Source organism: Nyctereutes procyonoides, unplaced genomic scaffold (assembly GCF_905146905.1).
Source record: "Nyctereutes procyonoides isolate TBG_1078 unplaced genomic scaffold, NYPRO_anot_genome, whole genome shotgun sequence".
Taxonomy (NCBI): domain Eukaryota; kingdom Metazoa; phylum Chordata; class Mammalia; order Carnivora; family Canidae; genus Nyctereutes; species Nyctereutes procyonoides.
The window spans coordinates 64,046,903-64,069,485 of NW_026575052.1; the positions used below are offsets into that span (position 1 = coordinate 64,046,903).

The 22,583-nt window shown below is 40.2% G+C and overlaps 1 protein-coding gene across 7 annotated transcripts in view; it reads right to left on the reverse strand.

Moving 5' to 3' along the window:
- Positions 1-64: 64 nt before the first annotated feature.
- DCLRE1C (DNA cross-link repair 1C) overlaps positions 65-22,583 on the reverse strand; it is a 38,949-nt gene continuing 16,430 nt past the window's right edge. For 6 of the 7 annotated variants that reach the window (XM_055332561.1, XM_055332567.1, XM_055332565.1 and 3 more), the window contains 6 exons: positions 20,569-20,670; positions 18,278-18,414; positions 17,694-17,748; positions 13,866-13,954; positions 13,102-13,196; positions 65-4,503 (listed from right to left, as the gene is read on the reverse strand). In XM_055332561.1, the coding sequence (XP_055188536.1) occupies positions 3,581-4,503; positions 13,102-13,196; positions 13,866-13,954; positions 17,694-17,748; positions 18,278-18,414; positions 20,569-20,670 (1,401 nt within the window). In that variant the 3' untranslated portion in view covers positions 65-3,580. The remainder of the gene's footprint in view (positions 4,504-13,101; positions 13,197-13,865; positions 13,955-17,693; positions 17,749-18,277; positions 18,415-20,568; positions 20,671-22,583) is intronic. The other variant, XM_055332562.1, reaches the window with a different exon arrangement.

The window sequence follows — 22,583 nt, forward strand, 5'->3', positions numbered from 1 at the left end:
TGGGTAAAATTCAATGGACCTCAAATGCAGCACTTCCAATATCTTCTAAATTCTTAACCTCTTTTTTGGGAGAAGCTGTGTTTGTTTATGCATTATATTTTTATAGCTACCACATGATTTTGCTCTTTTATAATATACGGTAAATTTTTAACATGTTTGGAGCCTCAGTGTATTAACCAAAATCTGCAGAAGGTGTCAAGGAAAAATACATTTTTTTAGTGCCATTTCTTAGTTTTTTTTTCTTTTTTATGAGAAATTAGTCACATGGTGTCGGTGGTGAGAACATCACAGATTTATAATGCTCCAATGGCCACGCTTACTTTGAATCATAATTCTTCAACAGGTTTAAAGATATAATTTTAATATTCTTCTTAAAAAGTCAGTTGTACTATCCAGTTAATCTTGTCTACTTTTTGTGGTTAAAAAAAATGTAAAACAGGAGGGCAAAGGGAAAATGGCTATTTTCAGTAAATTTGTTTCATTTTGTCTTTATTACTAGAAATTTAATGGATCTTTGAGATTTTAATGACCTGTTACCCTTACTTTATTAAAAAGTTGGACTTAGTAAACTAGAAACCCTCTACATGAAACTGTTGGAAGCTTTTAACTATTTTGTCAACATTTAGCTTCTTTCGTTTCTTAAGTTGTCAGAATTTGTTCCTTCAGTATAAGTATAGCCAAAATTCAAGGGTAATATTTAGATCAAGTTTAAACTGTAAATTAATCCAGTCTGAGTTTTACTAATACCGTTGTTTTCAGTATCTATATAAGGATCGCGATACACAATTGGCAACCTCAGGGTCTTTTCCCTCTATGTGCAAAATCTAGACTGCACTTATTTTTCTTACAGTTCACTTTTCTTTAGCCAAATAAATTTAGTTTGGCATTTGATTTTCTATTTATTGTAGGTTAGCTTTTGTTTCTGAATATTTTACTGTCTTTTCCAGTAAGGCTACAAAAGGGCCAAAAACACCAGTGTATTCCTGCCTACTTCTTTTGAAATTAACCAGAGGTTTTTATACTATTCCCTTAAATGTTATTTGCCTTTTAAGAAGTTTATCAGTCATGGTTGATCCATTTAAATATTAGAGTAGAATTTTACATAGCATAAAATGGATATGGATAGATACTTGTAAAATTTTTTGAGCATTATTAGTCACCAGGAAATTTAACATAAAGCTTCCATTCTTTGAGCAAGTCTTAGGCTCTTTATATCCTAAGACTTGCTCAAAGAATGGAAGCTTTATGTTAAATAAAGCTTTATATGTGCTCTTTATATGTGCTCTTGTGCTTCTCCTAAGCCTGTGAGTCTGGTGCTCTTGGCCCTATAGCACAGCAAAGGAAAGGGTCTAGACTGGGTAGATAAGATTAACACACCCATAGATCACCCAGCTTGGGGCCAGTAACACCTGACTATAATGCACTCAATTTTATACTTTTAGTTTCAACAAACATGTAACTCTTGGATTCCTAAGGCAAATGTGGCTAGCATCTGGGCTGTGTCTGTGCTGTATCTTGGCATTTTGAAACTTTTTTTCACTTTTTCTTTTATACTTTACAGTTCTTAAAGTAAAAATCAAGTAGTCACTATAATTAATCCTGCTTCCTCCTGTGCTCTTTTTGAGAGGCATTATTACATGCTGGCTAAGAGCATGGACTCTGGAGCTTGAGTTGCCAGCATTTTCATTCCTGGCTTCATCCCCTGCCGGCTGTGTGAACTAACCTCTCTGTGCCTTAGCCTCATTTGTGAATGGGGAGAATAATTTCTCTACCTCAAAGGGTGGTGGTGAGAATTAATGGAGTTGATATCCAGTGTGTAAAAGAATGAATCATCATCATAGAGTAAGCACCATATGTAAGTATTTACTACAGTTCTTCTGTACTGTAATCTTCAGTGATGGCTACAAGTTTTTTTTTTCCCTAAGTTTGTTCTAGTGCTCCTAGCCCTTATATTCATTCAGCTGGCATTTATTATGCCAGATTCACCTATAGAACAATGAGAACACGGCAGTATGTAATATTAAATGGATAGTGTGATTATAAAGTGCTAAAAAATTCAGAATGTTTACAGGCATGTTTTGGGTTATAAGCTAGGCTGTTAAAGGTGAGGTCTTCAGTGTCAGTGAATATATAGTTACATTTGATTACCTGATTTTTTTTTAAGATTTTATTTATTTATTCATTCATAGAGATGCAGAGAGAGAGTAGCAGAGACACAGGCAGAGGGAGAAGCAGGCTCCATGCAGAGAGCCTGACGTGGGACTCGATCCAGGATCTCCAGGATCACGCCCTGGGCTGCAGGCGGCGCCAAACCGCTGCGCCACCGGGGCTGCCCTGATTACATGATTTGTAATAATTAAGTGTAACTAATTTTTAGAGCTGAAAATAAAAAGTAAAGTCTCTAGGTTTTATTAGGCCTGTTGTAGTTATGACTTGATACTCAACCAATGATCTGCAATCTCTGCTGGTTTCCTTAATAATTTTATATTCACTTTGCATTTAGTAATAGTACTCATGGGAGAGAGGGGTAAAATGGGGTGAATGTATTTCTACCCGAGTCATATGGAGTCTGTGGAATATATTTCATCAAAAACTGGGGAGTAGCTGCTGAGGTAGGAAAAAGGGGTCAGTGATACGCATGATAATGCATATCATTCCATTTAATCTGCAGATTGTTTTAGATTCTCTACTTAAACTCATTGTAAGTGTAATCTTTTTGCTTCCGTAATGTATAAAATGCCAGCATACCCCAAAGTGTTGATGACATACCCCACTGATGGACTTGAAGGAAAACAACTCAGAACACATTAATGCTTTTGCCATTTAATTATTTTCTTTTAGGTTCTAATTTTTCTGCTTTAAATTTTGTCATTGTATTCATACCAGCATTTGTAAGTGATACAGCTTTTGAGATAAATAAGGGGCTGATTTTTGAAGCATTTTATGACCTGCAGGATACGGTTGTCTATCGTGGTCAGTGTGCCATGGGCACTTATGTTGTTGGGTGGAGTGTTCTACGTCAGTTAGATCCAGTTGGTCAGTGGTGCTATTCATTCTGTATCTTTGCTCACTTCCTGTATGCTGATTCTGTTACTGACAGAGGAATGGGCAAGTCCCTAGCTAGAATTGTGCATTAGTTTGTCTTTCTCCTTGGTTTTAGCTCTTTGTATTTGGAAGCTGTTTTTAGGTACATACACATACAGCGTTGTGTCTAGATCTTTTATCATTAGAAATTTGCCTGATGCTAATATGGTCATTCCGGCTTTAAGTAGTATTTAGGGATCTTTTTCCATTCTTTACTGTTAACCTACCTGCATCATTCACTATATATAGGAGGACTGTTTTTCCCCTATGTTTTCATGGTGCGTTTTGGCCATTTTCACTTAATGTAATTATTGAGGTCTGGATTTAGTTCTACCGTATCTGTCCCAGTTTTTGTTCTCTGCTTCCCCTTTACTGCCCTGTTTTAGGTTACAGGAGCGTTTTTACTCCACTCTGATATGTCTGGTATGATTTGAACTATTACCTCTTTAGTGTAGGTTTTTTTAGTGGTTGCTCGAGAATGCAAGCTTTAAAATTTTTAAGTATCTAAGAATGAGCTTTTTCTCTTTTCAAGGACTATATTCTCACCTGTTGCCAGCTTCTCATACAAATATTGCAAATGCTCTCCTTTAGGTAGCTCAGCCTCTGGTGTTGAGGGAATTTCGAAATCTGAGGAGCTCGGGGAATCTGCATTGGTGCTAAGATTTAGCATCCTTTTCTCCTGAGGTATGTGTTTCCCACTGCTTAGGGCAGTCGGTTCTCCAACACTGGGAACTACCTTTACATTTTGATCTCTGTGTTTCAAGTCAGAGGAAGTATTCCTTGGACAAAGTACATTTTGTTCCATCTGAGAAGCAGGGATATTCTCCTTGATTTTTGGTCTGTAGCTACTTTTGTTTAAGGAGGTAATATCCCCACTGTTTCTCTCTTGGGATGATAACAAAACAGTATCAGATTGGCTGTCCCAGCCTTGACTCCCCTGTTCAGATATGTGTGTTGACTGAGAAGAATTCTGGGAAGAAATATGAGTTGATTCCCCATCAGAGTCACTTAAAAGCTTCGGTGACTGAGAACCCCCTGCCTCTGTAGAAGAAGGGAGGTTTTCCAAACTGTCATCTGTGATTTCATCATTTCTTTTAAAGAATATTTCCCACTGTGGTACTTCTACATCAGCCTTTTGCTGCTGCTGTGTGACAGCACCCAAGTCTTCTTGAGATGAAGCTGGGGTTTGTAATTCTTCTTCACTTTCACTATTAGATTCTTCACAATCTACAAAGTTTGCCCAAGGAATGGTTTGCATGCTCTCTGCTTTGAGGTACCCAGTGCTTTGTCTCCATTGTTCAGGCTGGTTTTGTGATGTTGCAGTCATTACAAATACCTCAGGGTGGAGAGTTAGCTGGTATGGAGCCTTGTGCCTTAACGGTAATGGCACAGGATCATCAAAGAGGTCATCTTCCTCCTCTGTGGGAAAACACAAGAGATATATGGGAAGCACAGAACGCAAAGAGGCTAATTGGTGCTTTTAACTTAAAATCCAATTTGTAGCATTTAACTATGATTTCAGTTGGTGGAACTGCAAGTAATAGTTCACTTTTCTTCTAAGAAAAAGGCCCCTTAATAGTGAAAGGGAATAGAAGGGAAGGGAAAAGAAATGGGTAGGAAATATCAGAAAGGGAGACAGAACAAAAAGACTCCTAACTCTGGGAAACAAACTAGGGGTGGTGGAAGGGGAGGAGGGCGGGGGGTGGGGGTGAATGGGTGACGGGCACTGAGGGGGGCACTTGACGGGTGTTATTCTGTATGTTGGCAAATTGAACACCAATAAAAAAATAAATTTATTTTTTAAAAAAAAGGCCCCTTAGATATTTTGAACAATTTAACCCATCAACTAATGCTGGACTTTGAGTTGAGAATACAGATCTGTGTTCTCCAAATAGGCCACAGTCAGTGAGTGGTTCTTAAACCTGGCTGTTCATTAGCCTTTTCTGGAAAGCTTTTTACTCCCCCCCCCCCCCCATTTATTCACTCATTTAAGTAATCTCTACACCCAACATGGGGCTCAGACTCGTGACCCTGAGATCAAGAGTTGCATATTCTTCTGACTGAGCCAGCCAGGCACCCCTGGAAACCCTTTTTAAAAAACAGCTTTCTGTATCTCATTCCAGACTACTGAATTGCTGAAGGTAGGACCCAATAATTTGATTTATAGTTTAGTAGTGACTTGTTCAACAGCCAGGTTTGCAAACTGTACGTGCCTGGCAAATAGTGGATACTCAGTGAATTGGCTAAATAAAACACTTTTCTATCATTTCTTTGAACATTTTGATACCTACTTTGCAGATGTTATGGGCCAAAATGTCTGTGTCCTCAAAAGTTCCTAAATTTGAAGCCCTAGTGTCATGGTATTTGGATGTGGGACCCCTAGGATGGGATTAGCGTCTTTGTAGGAAGACTCACTTTCCTTCTTTATGCACGGACAGTGTAGAAAGGCAGGTGAGCACGTGCCGAGGAGGAGGTTGTCTACAACCAGGAAATGGACCCTCTTCATGAACCAAATCTGTTGGTACCTGGACCTTGGACAGCCCAGCCTCCAGAACTGTGAGAAATAAATGTCTATTGCTGAGTCACCCAGTCTCTAGTATTTGTGATTGCAACCTGAGCCTGCTAAGTGCACAAGGCTGTGATAGATACTGGGGGGGGAACAAATGTGCCAGATGGGGCTTACTTTGAATAAGCCACATTTAGTGGCCCAAAATGAAAACCACGAATTTACTGATTTTCTTTTTTCTTTTGTGTGTATGATTTTTCTTTTTTTGTTGTTTTTGGTATTTTTGTGTGTGTGATCTTTTTAAAGCATGTTGCACTAGCAATATAATGAGCCAGTCCCCTTAAATTCTTAAAAGGAGGAAACCCTACTTGGAGAATGAAATTATCATTAAATTGAGTAGGCATGTAATTGGAGGGAAAACATTCTTTCCTGCCCTCTAATGAAACATTACATAAGAGGAAAATTAAATGCTCGTGAGACTGCTGTCATGGCAACTTAAAAAGGTAACATGGATGTAGCTAAACACTTACATATATAAAAGCTGCTTTAAAAAAAAAAAGGGCCAGAGGTCATCATCCTCGCATTTTACCAATGAGGAGACCAGTCCAGAGAAGTGGTGTGACGAGACTCTAGGTCAAAACCAGATCAGTTTGATTCCTCGCTCTGCCTAATTCTTAAGGACTTAAGGTGACTAAGATGTCTAGCGACTATATTTGGAATCCTCCTCATCTCCAAGATATGGCTTTTTTTTCAAAACACGGAGTATAAATTTGTTTTTGCCACAGTTACATTTTACGAAATATTTCTGTTGTTTGTATTTAAGGTTAAGCAGTTTCATATTCTTCTAGATTAGTGACTATACTAGTATCAGAGTATGTTTCAACTGTAAAACCTATCAAAACATTTTTCATATTAATTCATCTGTAGCTAAGAAAGTTTCTTTACTAAACCAAGATTATTCTAAATCCTGTTATGACAATATAAGAATTTTTAATTTCTCCATGAAAATGGAAAGGCATATAACACTAAGAAAATAAGTTTTAAAATCCTTAATAGCATTTATCCAGGCTGATAAGCACATCTAAACCCAACTTTAAAAAGGACAAACATTATAATTCATAGATACTTTGTAACTTGGTATAACCATACTGGACAAAATAATTTCTACAATTTAACCCAATAATGAGAAGTGTGAAACAGACTTAGGTACAGTGTTGTTCATCACAAAATTATTTGTAAAAGTGAAGTTTAATTTCCCCACAGAAAGGTTAACTGCTTTTCAGCCTCTACAGCTAAAGTCCCCAAGTGTTTTTCCTTCCTTTTCACTGCCCTGGTCCCTGCTTATGTCCTGCTGTCCACCTCTCCACAGTCCCAACAAGCCTCACACAACTACAGAACCTTAGGACCCTGTTCTGTTCTTACTGGTGCCTAGACAGTAAACATTTTTAATGTCCTGTGAGTTCTAGATATTTACATAAATGGGGAGAAGGAAATACATTAAAATGCTATTCAAAATAGAGTGGTGGAATTCTATGTTCTCAATAAGCTATAATAATAACAAAAAATCAGAGTACAAAGAGCTTTACTGACTGAGAGAAGAATGCTCAACTTGCCCTTCAAATGCTGACACACAAAAAAATCAGTTGCTCTAAGATTTGTTAAACACTGCATGGTTAACATTTGTTAAACATTGACTTGCATCAACAGAACATTTAACAGACTAAAGAAACTAAAAACTACCCCAAAATTACCATAGACCTTGCAGCACACACACACACACGACAGAACTATAAGGTCAATGATATGAATTAAAGCAAACATCCCTATGGCTTACAAAATACATCTAAAAACATCAGACTGACACCAGAGATTGCTAAAGATCTATACCTATACAAATAAAAGCTATAAAAATCACTATAATAATAAAAACACTAGGGAGTCAACAAGGAACAAAATCAAAGCTAACCAAAAAGAAAAAGCAAAAATGAGGGAAAAAGAAACACCAATTTGAAAACTTAGAACTAGTGGCCCACAAACCAAAAAAACCAGAGTCCTCTGGGTAGATACAGATATATATAAAATATAGATACAAAATATGTAGATATAAAATATATATAGATATAAAAAATAGATATATATATAAAAGGACAAAATGTTAAAAGATTTCTGACCAGTGCACACTCGTGTGTGAGGTAACTACCTGAGGCCAGGGAACACTCCAAAAAACTAAAAGTGACCAGAATGCACACAGTGCTAGGAACAGTGCCTGTTCCCAACAGCCAGTGTGGAACCCCTTATAATTCACAGGGCATCTGTAGGGGTACTAAAAGGGGCCTTGTGTTAGTAGTGGAGAGAGTGAGTTCTAGACACAAAAGAATCACACTATCCGAGCCATTTAACCATATGCCTGAACAAAATGCATGAATACTCTTAGAAATCCAAAATTATTGCAGAACCTAACACAGTAAACTTCAGGTAAACTGAAATGATAAAAAAAAAAAAAAAAAACATGGGAGAACATCTTCATGATCTTGGATTAAGCCATAATTGATTAGGACCCCAAAAGCACAAGCAGTAAAACAATAATCAGATAAATTTGACTTAATTTAAATTTTAAACTTCAAAAGACACCATCAGTAAGGTAAAAAGACAAGCTGTATAGACTGGAAGAAAATATTTGCAAATCCTAATTATGGACACTGGGTAGAAGTCCTTTAAAAATTCTTACAGGGGCTCCTGGGTGGCTCAGTTGGTGAAGCTGCTGCTTTTGGCTCAGGTCATGATCCCAGGTTTCTGGGATGGAGTCCCGACTGGGGCTCCCTGTTCAGTGGTGAGTTTGCTCCTCCCTCTGCCCTTCCTCCCTGCTCATCTGCACACTCTCAAATAGATAAAATTTTATATATATATATATATATATATTTTAAACCCCTCTTATAATGCAAGAATATAATCCAATTTTATTTTTTTTAATTTTTATTTATTTATGATAGAGACAGAGACACAGGCAGAGGGAGAAGCAGGCTCCATGCACCGGAAGCCCGATGTGGGATTCGATCCCGGGTCTCCAGGATCGCGCCCTGGGCCAAAGGCAGGTGCCAAACCGCTGTGCCACCCAGGGATCCCATAATCCAATTTTAAAATGGGCAAGAGAGGATCCCTGGGTGGCTCAGCGGTTTAGCGCCTGCCTTCGGCCCAGGGCGTGGTCCTGGAGTCCCGGGATTGAGTCCCACGTCGGGCTCCCTGCATGGAGCCTGCTTCTCCCTCTGCCTGTGTCTCTGCCTCTCTCTCTCTCTCTCTCTCATGAATAAATAAAATATTTAAAAAATAAAATGGGCAAGAGATTGAAGTAGACATTTCAGCAAAGAACATAAATACTTAAGCTCAAATAGTGAAATGCAAATCAAAACTATAATGAGACACCTCTTTATACCCACTAGAAGAGCTATAATCAAAAAGATAAAGTGTGAGCTGCAATGTGGGGAAATTGGAATCCTTAGCTAGTGGGAATAAAATTGTGTTCAGTTTGAAAGATAGCTTCTCAGTTTGTTAAAATGTTAAAACATAGGTTTACTGTGTGTATATTATGCAATAAATGTACCTCCCCCTAAATTGACATGTTGAAGCCATCTAACCCCCAGTGTGGCTGTATTTGGAAACGGAGCCTCAAAGGAAATAATTTAAGTTAGGACGGCACCCTGATGAAATAGGATTGGTGTCCTTAGACATCAGAGAGCCCCAGCACATGCCCCGGGAAGGGGCCTTTCAGCACCACAATATGAGAGCTGCCTACAAGCCAAGAGAAGAAGCCTCAGAATGAAACGGCCAGCACCTTGTGGACTTCCAGCCTCCTGAGTTATGAGACCTGTTATTAAGCCACCCAGTCTGGTATTTTGTTATGGCAGCTCAGGCTAAGATCGCATCACCACCCCCACCATCATCTAGAAATGCTACTCCTATGTTACTTATCCCAAATAAATAAATCCTGTGTCCACACAAAGACCTGTATGCAAATATGCAAAGCAGCATAACCAATAACTAAAAGGTAGAAACAAAAAAATAATAAAAGGTAGAAAAAAAATAATAAAAGAAACAACTCAAATGTCCCTCAACTAGTGAATGGATAAATAAAATGTGGCACTAAAAAAGAGTAAGTATGCTTAGGAAGCCAGGCACACAAGACCAAATGTTGTACAGTTCCACTTACATGAAATGTCCAGAAGAGACAAACCTGTAGATTTAGTGGTTACCTAAAACTGGAGGTGCTAGTGGGGAGGGACTTGAAATGGGCATAGTTTGGAGGAACAGAAATGTTCTAAAATTAGTGGCAAATGTCTGCATGTCTGGTAGTGTGTGCCTAAAAAGGGTGAAATTTATGGTATCTAAATTACACTGCAATAAAGCTTTAAGAACCTGACAGCATAAAGCAAATATTGTGGGGTTTATAACAAGTAAAACATATGAGTAAAATTGCAGACTGTGAGGGGGGAAATAACTGCCATTAAGTTTCTTATACCATACTATGCTATTACTACAATAATACGTATCTTTTCACTCTGCTAGGTTAAAGATGTATACTTAAGCCACTAAAATAAAAAGTTACAGGGCAGCCCAGGTGGTCGCCCCTTCAGCCCAGGGCCTGTTCCTGGAGACCCTGGATCGAGTCCCACGTCAGGTTCCCTGCATGGAGACTGCTTCTCTCTCTGTCTCCCATAAATAAATGAATAAAATCTTTAAAAAATAATAAAAAGTTACAGCCAATAAACCAAATAGAGATTAAATGTAATCTCTCAATTCTTCCCAGATTGATCAACAAATTTACTAACAAATCCCAATCAGACTCCCTCCCATGGACATTTGTACAAATGGCAAGATGATTCTAAAATTCAGATGGAAATGCAAAAGACCTGGAATAGCCAAAACAACTTTGAAAAGTAACAAAAAAGTTCAAGAACTTGTATCATTTCAAAATTCATAAAGGTACAATAATCAAGACAGGGCAGTACTGATGTTAAGACAGAGATCATGGAACATAAAAAGTCCAGAAGCAGACTCCCACATATATTGTCAATTGATTTTCAACAAAAATGCAAAGACGATTCAGTAGGAAAAAGATAACTTTTCAGCAAATGGTTCCAGTGTCTAGATGTTCATATGCAGGAGAAAAAAAAAAAAAACACACAAAGACCTTGGACCTCTAGTTTGTACCATACAAACTAGAAAAAACTAGAAAAATGGATCATAGACCTAAATGTAAAACCTAAAACTATCAGAAAACAAGAGGAAATTTGTGACCTTCAGTCAGGCAGAATTCTTAGCTATGCTACAAATAAACACTAATAAATTGAGCATCAAAATTTAAAATTTCTGCTCTTCAAGAGACTGCAAAGATGAGCCACAAACCAGGAGGAAGGTTTTGCAAAGCATGTAACTGATAAATTTATATCCAGAAACACTCAAAACAATAATAAAGTGAAAAAGTAATTTTTAAAATGGGTAAAGAGGGGCAGCCCAGGTGGCTCAGCGGTTGGTTTAGCGCCTGCTCAGTCCAGGGCCTGATCCTGGAGACCCGGGATCGAGTCCCACGTTGGGCTCCCTGCATGGAGCCTGCTTCTCCCTCTGCCTGTGTCTCTGCCTCTCTCTGTGTGTGTGTGTGTCTCTCATGAATAAATGGATAAAATCTTTAAAAGAAAAAAATTAATTATAAAAAAATAAAATGGGTAAAGATTTAACAGACACTTCCCCAATGAAAATACATGGATAGCCTATAACCAAAGATGCTCAACCTCACTAGACCTTAGAAAAATGCAAAATAAAACCATGAGATACCATTTCATACACATTAGGATACCTAAAAGTACAAAGTCTACCCAGACCAAATAATGACAACAAAGTAGAGCAAGAGAACTGGCGAGAATACAAAGTTGTCCAAGCACTCTAAAACAATATGGCAGTTTTTTAAGGACACAGATACCATATGACCCACTCCTAGTATGAAAGCATACATTCATACAAAGATGTGTATATGAATGTTTACAGCTCTATTTGTACTAACCAAAAACTGGGAACCCAAATGTACAACAGGTGAATGGATCAGTAAATTGTGGTACATCCATGCAATAAATACTATTCATCAATAAAAAGGAATGAACTTTGATACATGCAACAGTAAGTTTCAAAATATGCTGAGTGAAACAAGCCAGACATATACTTGTATGAGATTACTTTAGAAAATGGTAACTAATCTACAGTGATAGCAGATCAGTGTCTGCCTTGGCATGGATGAGGACAGCAGGGAGCAAGAAGGGTAGTTGGGAGGAATTACAAAGTGGCACAGGGGGACTTGGAGGTAATGGATATTTTCATTATCTTAATTAGGGTGATAGCTTCTCCAGTACGTGAATATGTAAACATGCATCAACTGGACACTAGGGACACCTAGCTGGCTCAGCAGGCAGCTGCCTTCGGCTTAGGTCGTGATCCCAGGATCCGGGACCAAGTCCCACATCGGGCTCCCTGCAGCAGGGAGACTGCTGCTCCCTCTCCCTGTGTCTCTGCTTCTCTCTCTTTCTCTGTGTCTTTCATGAATAAATAAATAAAATCTTTTAAAAAAATAAAGTTTTTTTTTTTAAAAACTTACAACTAAGTTTGTATATATAAAGGATTAGAAGATGTAGTACATGATAGCGGTAACATCTGAAAATACAACTGTTTTTCTAGAATCAGTCCTGGAATTTGCATCTTAATGGTTTTCTATTTGATTTTAAATGAGAGGAAATGCAGAAATGGAGAGGAGAAGGACAGGCCTGGATTAGAATCCCAACCCCATCGCTCACTTCTGGCTGGACCTGGGGGGATTTACTTCATTCTCTAAACTTCATTTTTCTTGTTAGTGAAATTGGGATGCTACCTCTTGGAGGTTTGAGGTTTAACTGTAACGTACGTAAAGGACCTAGCACAATACCTGCCATATACAGCAAGTGTTCAAGAAATACTATCATTATTTACTCTCTTTTGGTCATGTATTAGCTACCTGGTACAGTAACTGGCTCCCCACTATAAAGCACAGAATCCTAACCACAAAATGTGGCTGCTATAAAGGAGCAGAGCTTTGTTTGGAGTCTGAAGCTCTGATTTCCTCCTCAGAGGTCACTGCTGCTCTTTGCTGAAAAACTAAAAGAGTAATGAAAAAGTGACAAAAGTTCCCATTATCAGCATTTACTAGTATCTTGAAGGAAATGGCCAAGACTAACAGCACAGCCTCTCCTTACAGGCCCTACCATTCAATAGAGGCACAGTTCTCCCAGTCGCTTGTTCTAAGCTTGTGAAGGAGATCGGACTCCTGATTCTACAGGCTGAAGAAAGGAAGGCAAAGCACTTCGAGAGCATGGTGACAGGTCTGAGTGACAGTCCGTTCCAGGCCCACCTCTGCCCAATGCAGCTTTCACCGGACCAGAGTAGCCTGGAAAACAGCCTTGCATGTGGAAACCCTGAGCCCAGGGTCATTTTCTTACCTGAGTCTAGGTGAGTTTTTCTAGCTCTCTTCAATTTTCCAAGTGGTTTATACTTTGGCTCAGTACTTTGGGAAGATCGGCATAAAGGCTTTAAGCTGAAACGAATATGATAATTATATTTTTCCTGTGGGGAAAGCTACTGGAATATAATCATCATCTACAGAGATTATAAAAACTTAGCCATGGGAAAAATCATAAATAACTACTTTTAAAAACTGAAAAGCCAGTCTAATAATTAAAAAACCACTTCACTGTAATAAAGTGGTAAACAGAATACAACCTGTTATACAGCTATCTAGTAGTAGGATGGAGGAAGGCAAAACTCCTGTATTTGCTCTTGCACTGCAGAAAAGCAGGTCCTATTCTACAAGACAGTGACACCTTCTGGCTTTCAGAGAATACATCTAGCTGGCTGCTTACTGGTCCCTGTTTAATGAGGCTTACTGATCTCTTCGAAGAATCTCACAAATCTTATCTCATTCTACAGGCTGAAAGCTAAGGCACGGTGATGATAAACTACAAAAGAGCACAGAAAAAGACTTGAGGAGGGCCTCACTGCCAAATGGTTCCTTGGGCCAGATTCCCAGCAGCCTTTAGGATTATACATAACATATCGTGTTATGTATAAAGCCATCGTGTTCCCAGCGAGAAACGTATTTATAGCCATGTCCATCTTACACCCTTGCCCCCAATTCTCAGGCCCAAAACTAGTCTCTGCATCCATCTGTTCAACAATAGAAGTTTCACAAGTAGCAACTACTCACATTTCTACAACCTTATCCAAAGTTGTGCCTATTGGAATGACATTTGGATACACATTCACAGGACAGATGTAGTTCAAGAAATCTTTAATCTAGAAGGAAAATAAAATAGGTCAATTATCTCTATGCTGAAAAATCTGGCCAGGAGAAAGAGCAGCAGGAATTTCTTGTGTGGTTCTCAATGCCAGCTGCACATGGGGGCCTCCCAGGAAAAATGAATCAACATTCAGGCCCACCCCCAAAATCCTTTTGTTACTGAGTTACAGTGGGGCCTGGAAATCTGAATATTTAAGTGTTCTTCAGGTGCTTCACTCTCTAAACACAGTAAGGACTAGGAATCACAGATTCATGGACTTCTTCCAGGATGCCTGATTTGTTCTAACAGCTTATTCTAACCTAGAGGAAAACTGAAGGCAAAAATTTCATGAATACCTTGATTCTCTGCAAAGTTCAGAATGCTATAAAAGAGGAACTCTGTCAATATTCCTCAAAACATCTCTACAACCCAGACAAGTTTCAGTTTTGTCACTTGTTAGATCTTGGTGAACATGTGATCTTGGTCAGGTTACCTGGAGTCTGCATTCGATTCTTCAGCTAAAGGTCTTAATGAGATAATGCATGTGAAGAGTTTGGCCTGGCGTATGTTTAACATTCAGTGAAATTATCCATCACACACATGATAATGACAACACACAAAGGTTTTTATTCCCTTCTGCAAGTGGGGAAACTGAGATCTGAGTAATTATTAGAACCCAACTTTATCAAATCAAAAGAAGTAGGAACCCAGGAATTATCAATAACTCCATACTAAAATAAAGTGGCTACCTTACTTAAAACGGGAGAAAAAGCAAGACGACCCATTCATTCTTCAGGTATTTTCCATAAACTCTTTTTTTTTACTTTCAGAGCAGAAACTATTACTTACCTGGCCACAACCTATATGATTTGCATAATTTGTTCTGAGGCTTTTCAAGGGAAGAGGTATAAAGAAAGTAAGGTCTACCTATACCAGAAATCATTCACTTTTACTTAGAAATGAAGTGGCCACAGGAGGCAAGAGACACCCACTAGAGAGGCACCCTCTGTCCCTTGTACAAGCTGATGTCCTTGCATCAGATGTCTGCCTTAAGACCATTCACGAAGACCGTCTATTCTTATCCTCGTTATGTTCGGTGAAGTCACCAGGCACGGTGAGTTGGCAAACACTGGACCAGGGCTCCTACCAGGAAGACCAGGCTCCTGTGAACCTCTGGCCACTGTTTCTGTCAGCCTACCAACGCATCACCTTGTTTTCTATGTGCTTGTGACACCTATTTCACATGCACTGTTGACTCATTACCACTGAACTCGCGGCCAACAGCACCATAACTCCTGCCTGAACAAAGCTTATCAAACACATGTATTTCTTCCTTGAGGGCACAGCCCAGCCTCTGTGCTTAGGAACATGCACAGCTCCCCAGCACTGCACCTGGGGGCCGTTTTGAACAGTGAAACCCCCAACAAAAAGCACAGAAATGTGTAAATGCAGCACTGACCTGCCTGCAAAAGGACACCTGTTTACCCTGGAGCTCAGTGGCGAGGGCAGAGCACCACCCTGTTCAGCCTCAGCCGGGAATATGCGTGTCTGGTGACTCCCTGGGCCTGACTGCAAACAACCTTGCAGCGCTGCAACTATTAATTTGGGGTCATAAATTTTGATGAGCAAGCAGACTTTTGTAAATAAGGAATCCATGAGTAAGGAGGATCAGCTGTAGTCAGAAAAACTGACAGGAAATGATACTTAAGCCTCCTATTTATGGGAGGCACCTGGGTGGCTCAGTTGGTTGAGAGGCTCACTTGGTTTCAGCTCAGGTCCTGGTCTCAGGGTCATGAGGTTGAGCTCTACACTCGAGATTCTCTCTGCCTCTCCCTCCCATTTGAGTATATGCTCTAAAATAATTTTTGAAAAATCTACTACTTATGTTTTTAAATATATTTCAACGTGATCTATACTTAGGATAGGCCTATTAGGAGTTTTCAGGAAAGCCTGTCTCCTCACCACCCTGAGAGATGACCAAGTGGAGCTTATGGTGACTCTCCATGTGTGCAATCAGTAGTGCTAATCCAGAGGGAATGTGGGGGATGATGGCAGGGCAGGGGGGTCATCTGTTTCATCTCTCTGCTCAAGCACCAGAAAGACCTCCTGAGGGGTAACTGCATAATATCCCAGGAGGGCTTATGCTTTCCAACCCGGCTGCTAACTACACTGAAGGAGGGAAACAGGCCAGATGTAGTCCTAAGTGAAAAAGTAAGGCCAAACCCGTTCCCTCATTAGATGCCTTCCTGGGGGCTGAGACAGAAAGAATCCCCAGCCCTAAGCGATCAAAGGAAGGGGCCCTGATCCTGAGCCAGATACCAAACCAAAGACAAATCCCCAGGAGGGGGCTTCGACAACAATCTGAGATTTCAGGATAAAATGAGGAAAACACATTAGCTCAATTATGCCATCACAATGAATCCCTTCCAAGCTGCTCTCAGATAACCGATTTGTACCTGAAAGTTAAGGTCAGTTATTTAATAGACCACTGTGGTATTTCGATAATATGATGAAGAGTCATTTACAACACTACGGCTGACTTGCGCTCTGAAGAATCCAATTGTTCAAATCATTAACACGTCCACGGCTCACGGCTCACTGCTGCAGTGCCGCATCCGTGTATCCCAAATACAAAAATGATAGTTACCCGGGAAATCAATGTTTAAGTGCCGAAATGGTCAAACTAAAATTATATGGGACTTAAAGTGTCATACAAAGTCTGATTTTATGCACCTTTTTCTCCTGATATGTACATGAGATTACTAAAACTCAGCACTTATGAGATGCTGGCATTTACTCTGGAAATGCATGAGGAGTTTGCAAATAAAGTACACATACCAAGTTCCCACTCTAGCAGGTCAATTTCCTACACGAAAAGGATCCTGACAATGCAAAACTGATAACTACTGAGCTCTATCTACATCTGAAGCTAATAACGAAGCTAATAATGTTCTATCTATATGTTGGCTAATTAAAAAAAAAAGAAAAGTAAGAAGAATCCTAACAAAACTAATAAGCCTTAAACTGAGTAATCCCAATATGCTACATCCTTCTTAAGGAAAAAGGTCTTGGGCAGCCCCGGTGGCTCAGCGGTTTGGCGCCACCTTCAGCCCAGGGCGTGATCCTGGAGACCCGGGATCAAGACCCACGTCGGGCTCCCTGAATGGAGCCTGCTTCTCCCTCTGCCTGTGTCTCTGCCTCTCTCCCTCTCTCTGTCATGAATGAATAAATAAAAATATTTTAAAAAAATAAAAAAGAAAAGAAACAAGGTCTTTACCTCAGTAGCCTTCGTTCTTCCCCACTGCTGAATATTCAGGACTATTTTTTAAATAGTTTTTCAGCACAATCAAATTTTGAAAGGGGGCAAAAATCTGGACGGCACCTTCGGGCCGCCCATAGGAGATTTATCTGTAGTACTCCTTCACGTAAGTTACAAGCATCTAATGACAGCTGGACAGAACAACCAAAGTGGGGAAGTGAAAATATATGCAGGAAGTAAGATGGGAAGAAAACCTTAATCATCCACATTTTTCAATGTTTAGGCTGAAAGTAGGTGATAATAGCCAATTTCCTCTGTACTCAGCAAACATGGCTCATCTACTGATATATTTTCCCTAAACTTCTTTAGGAAAAGCCAAAACAAATCTTAAGCAGTAAGAAGAGAGATGCCTCTGGTAGTCAGGGGCACTACTGTCAACCACGATGGCTGCCGAAGCAGGTGGCAACAGGGGTCTGAGTCCGTGGGATCCTCTTACCTCACTGTAGGAAGAATGAAAAGAAAAACAAGCTCTGTATGAACTCTCTCCAGTCCTAAAGGGAAATGAAAACACAAAAATTAAAAGGTCTTTTGACAAAACCAAGCTAAGTTCTACATTTCGTGCCTTCTCATTTAGTCTACTCCAATATGCAATCACCCTACAATCAAAGGTTTCTCCTTGGACAAGAGGGAACTCTTTACAGAAATATAAGTATTTGTAGACATTCTGAATACCCAATATTAAAGAAGTGTTGCCAAAATGGGATGATCGCTATGGTTCTCCTCTGCTCCACCGAGGGCTTCTATCCCCTGCAGCGTCAGCCCCCCACTCCCTGACAAGCAGGATGCCCTCAGTCTCCAGCCACCCAACCGGAGTAGACCTCAGCAAATACTGGCTAAAGACACTGGCCATCAGACAGGTTGGGAAGCAGAACCTTTTTAAATAGCGTTTAAATTTCAGAAGTTATTCTCCGTAATTATAGTGCATCCTCTTCCCTGGGTTAGGCTCAATTGCGTTTAAACTAAATCAGAGAAGTTACCTCAAAAGCAAGGTTTCTCTCAAAAGAGAGGTTGCTTTCTTACCTCACAATTACATTTGTTTTTCTGGTTCTTTCTCCAAACCACATAGTGGATGGCTTAATGCTGATTGTGTGGAGCGGGATTCTGTTTTTGGAAATAGCTCCACAAGGTAATTTATTCCAGTGAAAATATTCCTCTGCCTAAAAAAGATTGCAAAGAAGGAAAAGCAGTTCAACATTTTCAACAAATCTGTCTGTAGGCAGGGTCTCAAAAACAAATGTTTCTAAGTTTACAGACATGACAAAAAAGTAGATGTAAGGAGACAATCAGATAATCCCAAATTTAGGAACATTCTGCAAAACGACTGGCCTGGACTCTCTGAAAATATCAGTGTTCTGAAAGAAAAGCCAAAGGCTGGAGACCTGATCTCCATCGAGAGATAAAAGAGGGCACAGGGACCGCAACACACACCTGATCGTAGCTCGGGACGCCCTGCTCCCCCGCGCCACATGCTAAAAAGGACACTGCTCCACAACAGGGAAGCATGGATACGGGCTACACATCCAACTTTTTCAAAATACAGTTCGAGGGAAAAGTAACAAAAATGCTTTTAAAGGGCTGCAAAGCAATGAAACTGTTTTCCCAAGGACATCACGTTTGGAGAGGGGTCCTGCAAAACCATTAGCGCTCCATCCAAATCCGATGTCTCGGGAGGCCTCTGGAGCCTGACGAGGCGGAGGGGTACGCCAGGGCTCTGTGAGCTGTACCCCTGAGGCCGGGGGACCAAGACCAAGCAGTTAGAGGAGGGTTTCGAGGCAGGCAGCCTTGTGGGAAGTGACGGAAGTGACAGTTACAAATTCAGCTACTTGTGGGATGTAAGAAAACTCAGAGCAGAGACAAATCTGCCAATTAAGAGATTTACTGGGCTTGTGAGGACAAAGGCTACAAGTCAGGCACTGGGTGCTCAGCCGGTTAAGTGTTTTGCCTTTGGCTCCAGGAGTGATCCTGGGGTCCTAGGATCAAGTCCCTGAATCAGGTGCCCTGGTCAGCAGGGAGTCTGCTTCTCCCTCTGCCTGCTGCTCCTCCTGCTTGTGCTCTCTCACTCTCTCTCAAAGACATTTTTTTTAAAAAAAATAGAAAGAAAAGGGACAAAACAGTTGCTATTCTGTATCTATCGGACTTTGCTCCATCTGTGAATTCAGTGAGTATGTGCATGTCTCTGTGCACGAAAACAAAAAGATGAAATAAATTCGTATTTGAGTTATAATATGCAGCTTACCAATCATCAAAATAATTTCTCACCTTGTAGTTACCCTATAGTGGTCTCAAGTAGAATAGGCCAGGCTGTAGATAAGAATTCTTTTTTTTTTTTTTTTAAACTATGCTTTACTTTAGGGCTGAGCAAGTTTACTTTAGGTTTTTGGCAATGGAGCCAATATTATTACCACAGTGAGTATCTAAATATATAAATGCAGTGTTTACTAAAATGAAAATTACTCAGCATTTGAATGCTCAGATATTTTAAAATTTAGAGGGATATGATGATCATGCAATCCCACTTCTGAAGATCATGATTATGGCTAAATAAATTGAAAGGGAAAAAAATGTTAAGGGCAAATGCAAAATTTAATACCTGACATTTAATAACAGGACATTTAATAAGTGATGAGAGTTCTAGGGTGGCATTCGAAAATAAATTACAAATGAGGGGCAAAGACACTAAAAATGGTCATTTGAAACTGGCCCAGCAATCCATAACACCATTTCTAAGTCTGAAGCAAAGTTATACCTAAGTATTTATCCCAAATAAGTAGAAGAAAAATAGTTTATAAATGTTTTAAGTTAGAAGCTCTAACATATTACTATTTCCATTATAAATACATTACTCATTACATAATTCATTACAAATAAACATGTATCAGGGATCCCTGGGTGGCGCAGCGGTTTGGCGCCTGCCTTTGGCCCAGGGCGCGATCCTGGAGACCCGGGATCGAATCCCACGTCGGGCTCCCGGTGCATGGAGCCTGCTTCTCCCTCTGCCTATGTCTCTGCCCCTCTCTCTCTCTCTCTATCATAAATAAATAAAAAAAATTAAAAAAAAAAAACAAATAAACATGTATCAAATGTGTATGGATTTATTTCATTAAACAACCAAGAGGGTCTGTGTCTGTTGACTACCATGCAGTTTATGGAACATAGTAACGTCTAGCTGCGTGGCCTGGGGTATCTCAGCCTGTCTTCACATTTGTAAACTGAAGGGCCTAGAAAATAGGATTTCACAGCTTCTTTCTGGACCAACAATTTTGTTTTCCCATTCATCACGCCAACAGTGAGAAAAACAATGGACTCCGTACCTTCGGATGACGACAGGCATGGATCTGAGTGTTACGGTCTGTTGTGAGATGATGGAGAATGTCTGGCATGTTTCTAAACATGTCTAGTTTGTCCACGTGAATCTGAGTAAAATAGCACATATAAGCGTATTATTTGAATTGTATTTCCTATAAAGAAATTGTTCAAGGGTAATTATGCAGGGCAAATCATCCAGTTAGTGAACTCTTTCTTCTTTCTTAAAACTTAAGTTTTTGGCAGCAGCACTTGGGATGAAGCCCCATGTTGGGCTCCCTGCTCAGCAGCGAGTCTGCTTGTCCCTCTCCAAATAAATAAAACCTTTAAAACAAAATACAGCCCTAGTTTTTGGCTATTTCCGTCCACACCAGTAATCTGCTGGCTGTCAACAGCGAAGGACAAAGATCATATCCCCACCGGTCAGCATTAGTGCCTATCGGTGGTAATAAAACATGCTGGGGATTCGGCTGGGGGCTTTCACTGAATCATGCTAATACCGCTGGCCTCGAACGACTGTGGTGCCCCAACCCCCCATAGTCAAAAAAAAAAAAATCCCCATCACTTTCTACTCCCCCAAAACTTAATTACTCTAGTAGCCTATTGTTGACCAGAAGCTTTGCCCATAACATAAACAGCCAATTAACACAGATTTCATAGATGGATCACATACTGTATTACAATAAAGCAAGCTAACAAAATGTTATTCAGAAAATCATAAGGAAGAGAAAATGCACTGAGTACTGCACTGTACTTTTATGGGTTGAAGTACAGCTTACGCAGTGTTACATCAGTTTCAGGGGGAGGCACAGCGATTGGAGGAGGAGAAGGACACTAGAACTCTCTGTCATGCCGTGCTCACCACCAGTGTAGCCACCATACGTTACCACATAGGATATGATAGCACATCTGTCAAAGAAGATCCACGTATACGTGGACCTATGCAATTCAAACCCACACTGTTGGAGGGTCAATTCTGCTGTCCTTCATCAAGAGTCATTCAATGCCTATTTACTGTGCACCTACTACCTGCCAAGTCTTATTCTAAATACTGTTCACTAAATACTGTGAACACACAGACACACAAACACCCAACAATCACTGACTTGGGAAGACACATCTCCAACGTGCTGCATAAGTAAGGGCAGTTTTAGAGGGAACACCACTGGAGCAGGAAGCAAGAGGCCCAGATCCCCCCTTAACACACATCCCTTTGCAGGAGTAAAAGGAGGAGGAAGGCAGATGGAAGGGGAAAAAAATCCAAACAACCTTAGCCACCTGTGGAATTTTAAGGTGAATACATTTTAAATTGTTAAGCCAATGTGTCAGTTTTTTAAAAAATATTTTATTTATTTATTCATGAGAGAGACACAGAGAGAGAGGCAGAGACACAGACAGAGGGAGAAGCAGGCTCCATGCAGGGAGCCCGACGTGGGACTCGATCCCAGGACTCCAGGATCACGCCCTGGGCGGAAGGCAGGCGCTAAACTGCTGAGCCACCCCAGTGTCACAATGTGTCAGTTTTAAAGGATTCTCTTCTTTTAGAGACGTGTACCTAAGCAGGTGGTAGGACTATGAAGTGGCACAATAAGAACTAGTCTCATTTTGAAATCTGACTGACAACAGATTGGAATACAGTCAAACACTGTGGTAATTAATACCAGACATGCGTGAAAAGGATCCAAGTGTCATTGCTTACTTACCCTGAGGCCTATTCCACTCACTCCCTGTTTACTAACGACTAACAAGAAGCAGCAACAAATTTGCTTTTCTGGACTCTGTACAGAGATGAAAAGGGGTGAGTTCTGAGGTGTACAGAGATACAGAAACTTTTGTCCTCAACAAAAATAAAGAAGCCTGAAAAAGTTGCCACAGACCATCTCTGAGGTCCCTTAGTCAAACACCTCCCTGTGGTCCCTTAGTCAAACACCTCCCTGTGGTCCCTTTTGAAATTCCTGATCTGAAACTGATTCTAACCCCTGCAGAGGGATTAATGGGCAGAAGAGAGGGCTCCCTCCAGAGG